The sequence below is a fragment of the Tursiops truncatus genome, chromosome 9 (assembly GCF_011762595.2).
Source record: "Tursiops truncatus isolate mTurTru1 chromosome 9, mTurTru1.mat.Y, whole genome shotgun sequence".
Lineage (NCBI taxonomy): Eukaryota > Metazoa > Chordata > Mammalia > Artiodactyla > Delphinidae > Tursiops > Tursiops truncatus.
In genome coordinates this window covers 56,941,057-56,951,622 of record NC_047042.1, presented here as the reverse complement: position 1 = coordinate 56,951,622, position 10,566 = coordinate 56,941,057, and the positions used below count along the sequence as shown (strand labels likewise).

Below are 10,566 nucleotides of genomic sequence, written 5' to 3'. Positions count from 1 at the left end.
ATCAGAGCACACTTGGGTTTGTGTGTGTGCGCGTGTGTCCGTGTGGGTGTGATGGGTCGTTCTGAGCATATGGGCCTAAATACGAGTGTAGGAGATTGCCCACCAACACTGTGGACAAAGAAGGGGAGGAAGCTTCTATATGTAGTCCAAGTTTTCCAGTGGGATGTCCTGGGACCCATAAGCCAGGCGCATCCACAAACGCCCCGCCACGGTTCCCCCGGAAAGAGAGCCAAATCGCGACGCTGTCGAAGCCGAAAGCGCAAGTGTCCGTGCTGGTGTCTCGCTGCAGAAAGAGGCGCGGATACCTGGAAAGAAAACAGCGCCGGAGGCCCCAAGAAACACCCAGCCTGGTCTACGCCTCGCTACTTTACCGTCCCCAGCCGTCCGCAGATTTACCTGACCTGTTCCCATCGCCTCAGGTCGCAACCCAACATCTCGCCCCATACCCTCCCCGCCTTACGCTGCTCCGAGCCTCACTGGGAGATGGGAAGGGAAGGGGAGCTGCAAGGAGGTCGCTCTTCCCTCCAGGTCCCGCCCGCCCTGTCCTCCGCCCCTACCCTTCCGCACCCCCCGCCTCTCCCTTGGGTGAATGGTGCGCGGCCGCGCGGCGGGCGCTGGCGCTGGGGACCTCGCGGGCGGCGGCAGGGACCGCGGGTGTACAGAGCAGAGCCCGGGTTGGAGCCGCCCGCTTTGCATACGCCATGGGCGGAGCGGGAAGGGGGGCGCCCGGGCCAATGGGCGGCCGCCTGGCGCGACCCCGCGGGGCGCGATCCGCCCCCCTCGCTCTGGCCCCGGCCCCGCGCCGCGCGCTCTTCACTTCTTGGGGGCTTTTTAAAACAGCGCCACTGGGGTCTTCTCCATGCGGCTCGTGCTATGACAGCCTCCGTGCTCCTCCACCCCCGCTGGATCGAGCCCACCGTCATGTTTCTCTACGACAACGGCGGCGGCCTGGTGGCCGACGAGCTCAACAAGAACATGGAAGGGGCGGCGGCGGCGGCGGCGGCGGCGGCGGCGGCTGCGGCTGGGGCCGGGGGCGGGGGCTTCCCCCACCCGGCGGCTGCGGCCGCGGGGGGCAACTTCTCGGTGGCGGCGGCGGCTGCGGCGGCCGCGGCGGCCGCAGCCAACCAGTGCCGCAACCTGATGGCGCACCCGGCGCCCCTGGCGCCCGGCGCCGCGGCCGCCTACAGCAGCGCGCCCGGGGAGGCGCCCCCGTCGGCCGCCGCCGCCGCTGCCGCCGCCGCCGCAGCTGCAGCAGCGGCGGCGGCGGCGTCGTCCTCGGGAGGACCGGGCCCCGCGGGCCCAGCGGGCGCCGAGGCCGCCAAGCAGTGCAGTCCCTGCTCAGCGGCGGCGCAGAGCTCGTCGGGGCCCGCAGCGCTGCCCTACGGCTATTTCGGCAGCGGCTACTACCCTTGCGCCCGCATGGGCCCGCACCCCAACGCCATCAAGTCGTGCGCGCAGCCAGCCTCGGCCGCCGCCGCTGCCTTCGCGGACAAGTACATGGACACCGCTGGCCCCGCGGCCGAGGAGTTCAGCTCACGCGCTAAGGAGTTCGCCTTCTACCACCAGGGCTATGCGCCCGGGCCTTACCACCACCATCAGCCCGTGCCTGGCTACCTGGATATGCCGGTGGTGCCCGGCCTCGGGGGCCCTGGAGAGTCGCGCCACGAGCCCCTGGGTCTTCCCATGGAAAGCTACCAGCCCTGGGCGCTGCCCAACGGCTGGAACGGCCAAATGTACTGCCCCAAAGAGCAGGCACAGCCTTCCCACCTCTGGAAGTCCACTCTGCCCGGTAAATGGCGCCCCTTTCTCAGTCCCGGTCCTCCGGTTCTGCTCCAGCTTCTCCGCTCGCTCCTGGGTCACCCTCGTGCCCCTCTGCTCTCTCCCTGGCCTGTCCTAGTGGTGCTGCACCCCTGGGAGCCCGATCCCGGCTGGCCTGCCCTGCCCGCACTGCTCTTGAGTTGGGCTGGTCCTGGCTCTCCCTGGGTGAGGGATAGCTGAGAAGAAGCTTGTGGGGACCCTAGCTGGCTTCCTTCTCCCTCTGCGCCCCGCCCTCGCCAGCCCTTGACATCGACTTAAGTAAGGATGGGAAATTGACCTGGAAATGGTTCACCAAATTGCCCGTATTCGTTCTCTCAAAAATCCTTCAGTGTAGAAACATCAAGTGTTGGGGCTTTGGGGATACAGCGAGGAATCTGGGCGTAGAAGTGTTGTCCCCTGAGCGTGGTGCTAACGTTTGGGCCAGGAGATCAAGCAAAGCCCGCTGCTGTGTGGGCAGAGTGGCCTGGGCTGGGGTGGTCATTGGATCCCTGGGCGATTTCATTTCAGTGCAGAACTAACCACCCTCCCCACTGGCCCTCCAGATTTTGGCAGAAAGGCTGGATTGTACAGCCTGGCAAAGGGCAGCCGGGCACTGCAAGGCGGTGTCTCAGATAGAGCTGTTGCCTGTGTCCTGGCCTGGATCTGACCCTTCTGTAACTTGCCTTCCCTATTTTCCAGATGTGGTCTCTCATCCCTCAGACGCCAGCTCCTACAGGAGGGGGAGAAAGAAGCGCGTCCCTTACACCAAGGTGCAATTAAAAGAACTCGAACGGGAATACGCTACAAACAAATTCGTTACCAAGGACAAACGTAGGCGGATATCAGCCACCACGAATCTCTCCGAGCGGCAGGTTACAATCTGGTTCCAGAACAGGAGGGTCAAAGAGAAAAAAGTTATCAACAAACTGAAGACCACTAGTTAATGGATTAAAAGTGGAGCTAGAGGGCAACTTGAAGAAATGCTTCAGAACTCGTTGCTTTGTCCAGATAATGATTATAATGCTAATAATAATTGAAGAATGGGAAAGAGAAAGAGAGATACTGGCATTTTGCTTTCCTAAGGGGAATCTTTTTCTCCTGTGGAATCTACAACTCTTTTAAAACTTTACTCTAAGAAATGGTAAAGACTGCCAGTTCTCCCGCCAACCCCACCAGACCATTAAATGAAAAACTCTAGAGTCAAACATCAACCCCGAAATACGCAATTTCAGATAAGTTACACATTTACTGAAATCTTGTAAGTATTTATGTGACCGTTATATTTTAGGACAGTATGTTATACGATAATAATCCGAAAGTTGGTTACAAATGCGAGAGGCTGTTGTAAACGTATGCTTGTCCTTGGGTCACCATCACAATCCCCTTTGCATGTTAAGTGACTGCTCAGGTAAATCTCAGTGAAAGTCCTACCATTGTTGTATATTCTGCAAAACGTGTCATGTATAGATTTAGAAAGGAAAGGAGAAGAAGGTACTGAAATAATGATCTTGGACTATTTACTATGAAGGGGCAAAGGGAGAGAAAGCTCTTCCGAGGATCATTTGCCTTGGTAGTAAATACAACCAGCTGAGCCTTTGAGGCTACAGAGGAACCCCAGGTTGGGAATGTCCTTCTGATAATAATTTTTACTTGCTTATGACAAGATCTTTTGTGGCATTTGGACAATATTTTCCGCCCCAATATAATCTACTTTTCAAGGGATTTGATAGCTTTAAAAAATATTTAAAGCATCAGATAATTCACGGAATTCACTTTGTGTCAGATCTCCTGAGAGGTCCTACCCTAACATGGTGGCCTTTGGTTTGAACACAATTTTTCATTTAAATTGATATTTCCCAATACTTAATAAACATATTGCTGGAGAAATAATTTTCCTTTTTTATATTTTAGAAAAGTCAGAATGGAAATCCATTCCCCTGTGACAGTTAGATGTTTACTTTCTATATTTTGATCTATTAAGGGATTAGTATTTTTTCCTTGTTTATTGTGTTATGAGACTGCATTAGAAAGTTTAGGGATTCATCTTCACAGCACATCTTTAATCAAGCAGTTATTTCAACCAGCACATTCATCTTGTTCATATTCACTATAAAATGCTATCTTGTAAATAAAGACATTCAGCACACTGTGAAAATGTATTTGTGCACCTGCTTTTCAAATATTTCTACTAAAAATAATAGTAAAAAAGAAACAACTTAGACCTGTAGATAGTTGATATAGTGGTATTAATTATGTTAATAAAGTAGTCACTGCCATTAAAATCTGAAGGAAATACTCGTTATTTTCCTATGCTAAACATGCACTGCACAGAAAGAAAAGGAGCAGGTTTGTCCTATACAAACCAAGGACCATTCTTTTCTATATTATTCAGTTTTGTTTTGTTTTTTGGCTACAAATTTTTCAAGCAAAAGGAGAAATCCCTCACAACTAAAATCCTAAAAATTTAGATAAGTGCTTCAAGAAGGTTAAAGTGTCAGGTATTCTAAAAGGGAGAGAAAAGAAAGGAGGAAGAGATAATATAAATTCCCAGGCTCCCTGTGGAAAATGAAAACCAGTTGTTTAGTATCAGCGATGCCCAGGCTGTCGTATTTTAAAGTCTGCTGTTGGGTCTGCATGTGTCTGAGAGGGCAGGTTTTGATATTTGTTGAAATGACAGGACTAGGAAAGGCCTTAAACCTTGACCTTGATGAAAAAAGACAATTTGTGACCTTGACTTTTGACAGCTCGTGAATTGGCCTCGGCTGGATTAGTAGATCAAGGGCGCCACCTCGCGTTGACAAGCTTCCTTGTAATTCTTCAGCTTCAAGGGAATCAAAAGTCTTACTTCCTTGACTCCTTGTTTTAGAGATTTAGTACTCATTTCTTTGGCTCCAGATGGAGCAAATTTGAATATATGTAAGTTATACATGTGCCTGTATATATGTGAATATATATCATATGTGTATACGTGTATGCATTTGCATATCAGTGCTTGTGTGTGCTTGTATATGTATTTGTAGAATCTGTACAGATATAGTATCATTAATTACTGATGACCCAGGATGATATAATTTAAGGTGATTTCAAGAGTTCAGGTACAAAATGTACCTGATGAAGTTTTGCTCCTTTTCTTTAATGGCCAAGTTTGATTTGTATTCACAGTGGCTTGCTCTGCATCGGATTTCTGCAGATCTGCTTTTAAGCTGTACATTTTTGTTACAGTCTAAGAGGTGTTCTTAAATAATCATTCTTTCTTGGCCCTCACCCTCCAAGGTGATCTACCATCCTAATTAGAGCTATAGGGGAATCTATACGGTAAATAAAAAGTTTCAGATGCCTTTCTAACTCTAGAGCTCTAGAGTTACATTTCAGAAATTCAAAGAAACTCACCTCTTAAGAGGTCAGTATGGAGAGCTTAAAGATCTCATATCTACAAAATGACCATAATACGGATGCAGAAGGAGAGTTATCCTGGATAGCTCAGGGTTGAGTGCTGCGCCTGGGTGGTGTGCAATCTTATACTGATGTTTTCTAAGCTGCCATTTGATTTATGGAAGAAATATATACATTTAATATTAACAACCACCATCAAAACTATACTGGTAATAATCATCTCTACTACTTATTGACCCCAAACAATACATCAGATGTGTTTAGAGTCGTAACTAACACATATGTATGTTTATATGTTTAATATAAACATAAGGTGATGTGTTTTGTCAGAAACATGCTACGCAAATATGTATTGAAACGTTGGTGGAACCAGGATCCTTAGGGTGCAGAATTTCAAGATGAGGTTAATTTTATCTTTATGTTAGAGGAAAGTATTTGTGAACTGAGTAAACGTATTCATCATTTTATGGAAGATAATATTGGTTGGTTACAAACCTGGCTGACGGAAACCTCTCCAACCTGAAGACTTAAACCTCCTTTATTGGTGGAGAATTACAGAAAGAATCTCTAAAGCTTGGTCTTGAAATGTACGCATGGAGTGGTCTTGTGAAGTGCAATCAAATTTTGCTGCCCCGAGGATTTTCACTCCACTTGTGGGAGCAAATGAAAATGATGCTTCAGATCAGCGTCCCCACAGCTTGTTCCACAGCACTCCGTTTCTAAGTGAGCTGCCATCAAGCCCAAATAACAGCTTTCTCCCAAAGTGTTTAAAGTGGTGGAAAATCCCCTCAAAGCTGGATCAAACTGTGTGTTTACGAACAGCTCCGAAGGGGACTCTTCTGTTGACTGGGGGATATTTTTCTTTAGATGTAAGAAATATTCTGAGCTTCAGGCCTAGGAAGGAGGCCAACAGCAGCTCTACAGCCGGAATACCACCCCTTTCACAAGCCATCGCCACTGCAGGAACTCTGGGTAAAGTAGTAGTTTTCTTTTTTTTTCCCTCCCTTCAGCTTTTGAAACTAATGACAGAAGATATTTCAGAGCTTTCTTCTGCCTGTTCTGAAACAGATGTTGATAATGTGGATCTTACCTCTTACTTAAAATTCCCCTGGATCTACCAGATAACCTGAAGTAAGCACGGATTATGATGACTCCCCAATACCCAAATAGCAATTAATCTGAACCTTTAGAAAAAAGACATCCAGGAGGATGCCAGCCACTATGTAGGAATAATAACACCAAATACTGGGATAGTGTTGGTGAATAGCTGATTCAAGTATTTTTTTTCCTAAAAGGGACACACTTTCAGAATAAGAAATTGTAATATGGAAACAACTAGACACCGTCTCCGTCTATTAAATTAGCAATGATTTTTAATCCTGTAATGGCCTGTCATGTGACCATTTTTAAAAAATTGTAAATATGGTACTTTAAAAAATCTACTTTTTCCATCTGCTCTTAATACTGTCAAATTTATTGAGGTATTTTAAGTGGACGATTGTAAAACGCCACTTTGCATTTCACAACTATTTATGCCTGATACAGAGTTTAAGCCATCCATTTAAGTTGTTGTTGTTTTTTTCTTTTGAAAACAGAAAACAACTTTTTAAAGAAAGAGGGAGAAAATTATTCTTTTTAAAAATTCAACCTAATTGAGATATTTTCTTAAAATTCACGAGGCAGCGAAATTCAGCTGAGGATGATACATGTGTGTGCGGGTAGCTAATGACACGTTTCACCGAATGATAATACGTGTGCGGATTACACTCTGCTGAGTGTGTTTGGAGGGTTTGGTGAAGATGCGGCTACTCGTTTCCTCTCTGCGAATTCCCGAGTTTCTTTCGGAGGGGAGACGGAGCCTGCCCGGGACTGCTAAGCTCCAGACCCAGGGGGTTCAGAGGCGCCCTTCCGGATTTGCGAACCTCTATGGAGGAGACGCTAGGGGCTTGCTGATTTATGCTCATTCCTTTAAAGTTGACCGAATGCGTGTCAGCAGCCCAAGACCTGGAGAATCAGAGAAATGTGCAGCGAGTTGCTCACATCCCATTTTTCATAAGCAAAGATGTAACGTTATCCAAGAGGCCTGGGGAGATTTATGCCTCAGTTTTAGGACACGCACACAATAATTAAGTTTTCACCCGCCAGGCCGCCGGGTCAATAACAGCCGGCTTCATTCTTTATGAAAATACCCACTTTCTGATCGGCTGCTTCAATCCTAGCGCATCTGCCTAGCGCCGACGAATGCCTGAAAGGTGTTTGCTATTTTTAATTTGATTTTCAAGGGAAGGAAAAAGACGCTGGCACAGAAAAGTCCTCCGTGGAAGCAGCCAAGGCCTCGCCACAGTTGATTTCATTTCTGCCTGGCTCCGTCGCGCCGCCGAAGAGCTGGATCCACCCGGCAGCAATCTTCACAACGGGGCCTCGGAGATGTGCGAACCTTTGCGGGCGGTCGCGCAGCGGCGCGGGGCCTCCCCCAGGTGCAGGGACGGGGACGCGCGGGAGAAGCACCGCCGCGGACCTGGGGAGCCACCCGATGCCGCGCCCCTCGGGGGCCGAGGAGGCTCGAAATCCTCCGCGCGTCGGTATGAACTCTCTCCTCAAAATGGAGGCTCAAAGCCTTAGAGAGCCGGCCTCGCTCGGACGGCTTGTGGGCCGGAGAGGGCGTGCAGCAGGACATTAGGCAGAGGTCAAGGCCCCGACGCCCTAGGCCCGCGCCGGGCGGACTCCGGAGGGCCGGCCACCGCGCCGCGTCTCGCCCCGCCGCTGCAGGCTGACGTCACCGCCGCCCGCGCGGGCCTTCGCGGGTCTCTCTAGGCGTTATTTGATGAGGACAAGCCGAGTCAAACGAATGTTTTGTGCGGGTGCCCCTTCTCCGACCCGCCCCTCCTTCCCCATGAGAATAATCGGGTATTTAATCTCTCCCGGTCTTAATTCTTGGCAGCGTGGAAGGTGGTTTGCAACGGGAAATAAAACTTGACAGGAGCATTTTCTCTAAAAGGGGTTCTGAAACGGGCTGAAAAGAAACCGTGTTTTTCTCTACCAAATACTTCCGCTTTCTGAGCCCCGGCCTGACGGGTGGGGTGAGATCCGAGGGAGCGGAGAGCGAACGGGGCACGCACGGCCACGTTGCGGACCCGTGCGGCCGCATCCGGGCGCCCCGCGCAGTCCCGGGTCTCCGCGCGGGCCGGAAAGCAGATTCGGCCTCGCTTCATCCCGCGCCTCGGCCACGCTAGGCTCGGCTGTAGGCCCGGCGCCGCCCGCAGCCCGAGGCCAGGACCCGGCGCACGGGAAGTTGGCACAGACGGGGGCCCGGCACCCAGAGTAGTACCCTGGCCCTGGCTGAGGGTTAAGTAAAAAAAGAGGGCGCGGTGGGGGGCGGGGGGAACTTAGATCGCTGGGCTTAAGCTCTGAGGCTTTTGGCCCAGGGGAGTTAGGGACAAGAGCTCGCAAAGGCGACGGTGGCACCACTGCTGGGAGCTTTGTTCCGGCTGCGGGTCTGTGGACACTGCACAAAATGGAGGGGGGAATGGGGGTGAGCGGCATGCGTTGTCCCGGCTGCTATTGGGTGGGAGAGGTTGGAAAGAGCAGAACCCCCCTCCCGGCATCTCAGAGAGCGCCCTCCTCTCGTGCCGTAAAGGTCAAGTCCTCCGCGCCATGGCTGTCTCCATGGCCAGGACCGGTCGCCGCGGGAAGGCGCAGGACACACAACTGGCCAGCTGCAAGCTGGTTCTGATACCCTGGGATCGTGGACTGGAGGCAGTTCTTTCTTGGTTACCAACTCCTTCGCCCCCAGCCGTATTGAAGAGGAGCTCCCGCAGCCAGGGGTGGCCCAGGCTATGTCCCCGTCGAGTCCTGGAAGAGCTGAGCCCACGGAAGCTTAGCCGGGGTGAGAGGCAACGCCTTCAAGCTCAGGAGAGCGGACGCGCGGCTGGATCCGAGTCGTGAGCTCCGGTAGAAACAAGGGACCTGGCGGGGGCAGCCGGGCCAGCTGGACATGGAATAGAATAGGGAAGCAAGGAACCTGCTGGGACCTTCTGTTGAGGTCCCTGAGTCCAGGTCCGCTCCCTCAGTGCATGGCAGGCCTTTGGTGAGAACTTTGATGCTCTTCTTCTCCTGCCTAAAATATGGGCCAAGAACTGAGGTGCATTCTGCCAAAGGTAAAAATCCCTGACTCCCAGACCCCAAGAACCCCCTCACTGTGCTGTGGAGGGGTCGGGGCCCCTTACCTCTGCCCATAGCCTGCTTGCAGCAGGTCACCGCATCCGGCCTAGTGGTCAATCGCTTAAACCTGGTCTGCCGCCGAGCTTATTGCTCCAGGTGAATCAAAGAGACCCTGCAAATGAGTTCATCTTTTTTTTTTTTTAACAGAATGCAGGAAAGCTGAGCTTTATCCCTAGGGCTGCATGGGTGGAGTCTTGAGGGGACAGTAGGTAGAAAGATTGTCGGTGGACAGGTACCATCACAGAACTGCCTATCAGGGCACATAGGGGAGACTCCTAAGGGCAGGGTTTGACTAGGCAGGGGCTCGCTCTTCTCCAGCCTGGAGTGTGAGCCATGGATCGAGGCCGAGTAGAACTCGGAGGAGCCTGGGGAACTGCCCTAGGTGGCAGCTGAAGCTTGGGGTATGGGAGCTTCCTGTTAGCCACAGCCGTGCGGATCAAGACCCCGAGGACCAGAAATGGCCTTCTGGTTGGGCTGCCGTCTTTTGTCCTGTTTCTTACGGATACACTTGGCTGGGGCAAGCCAAGCCCCGTTTGGGCCGAAGTTGCGGGGAGGATGGAAGGCAGACACTGGGAACCAGGGCTTTGCCCTTCAACCCCCACCCCCATCTGTTCCCACTCAGTAGGGGAAAAAAATCTTTAATGAGTCCACAACAATAAAAATAAAAATAGTTCTTCTCAAAGGAAGTAACCCTCTTTCTCCCATCACTTTGGGACACACGAAACTAAATAATAACCAGATTGCTTGGGTGTCTGAGACCCTCTGCTAAACCCTATGCCCCAGCCCTCAGTGGCCAGTGGAAGGATGTGGACTTCTTCAGATCTTTAGGGACCTTGGAGATTGAACCTGTGAGTCTGATGAGAACCAACCATAAGGTCAAGTTCAAGGCATTACCTGTTCCCCTGCTTTAGGGAAGGGAGGAGGAGCTTGTGGGTGGGACAGGTGCCACCTGTCCAAGCCAAGGAGATAAATTAACCCCTGCCTCCACCTAGTAGTGATAGAAGGGGGTCTCCTGATATTTCACTGAAGCCTCAGTGCCTCCTCTAGACGGTGCCTGGAAATGGGATTAGTTGGCCATGATCTGCCAATAGACCATTTCCTAAGAACAAATTCTAGGAGATCTCCTGAGCTTCCCAGACAACCCATCTCCCAGGC

At 51.3% G+C, this 10,566-nt stretch overlaps 1 protein-coding gene across 2 annotated transcripts; it reads left to right on the top strand.

Moving 5' to 3' along the window:
* The first annotated feature begins 653 nt into the window (after window positions 1-653).
* HOXA13 (homeobox A13) lies at window positions 654-8,285 on the top strand. 2 transcript variants are annotated; one of them, XR_012334013.1, is made up of 3 exons: window positions 654-1,789; window positions 2,497-6,162; window positions 7,473-8,282. XR_012334013.1 is itself a non-coding variant. In XM_019930381.3 (2 exons), the coding sequence occupies exons 1-2, from the start codon at window positions 874-876 to the stop codon at window positions 2,739-2,741; spliced, it is 1,161 nt and encodes a 386-aa protein (XP_019785940.2). In that variant the 5' UTR covers window positions 654-873; the 3' UTR covers window positions 2,742-8,285. The 2 variants fall into 2 exon arrangements, 1 of the variants encoding a protein (XP_019785940.2); XM_019930381.3 differs by having other exon boundaries at window positions 2,497-8,285.
* The last annotated feature ends 2,281 nt before the right edge of the window (window positions 8,286-10,566 follow it).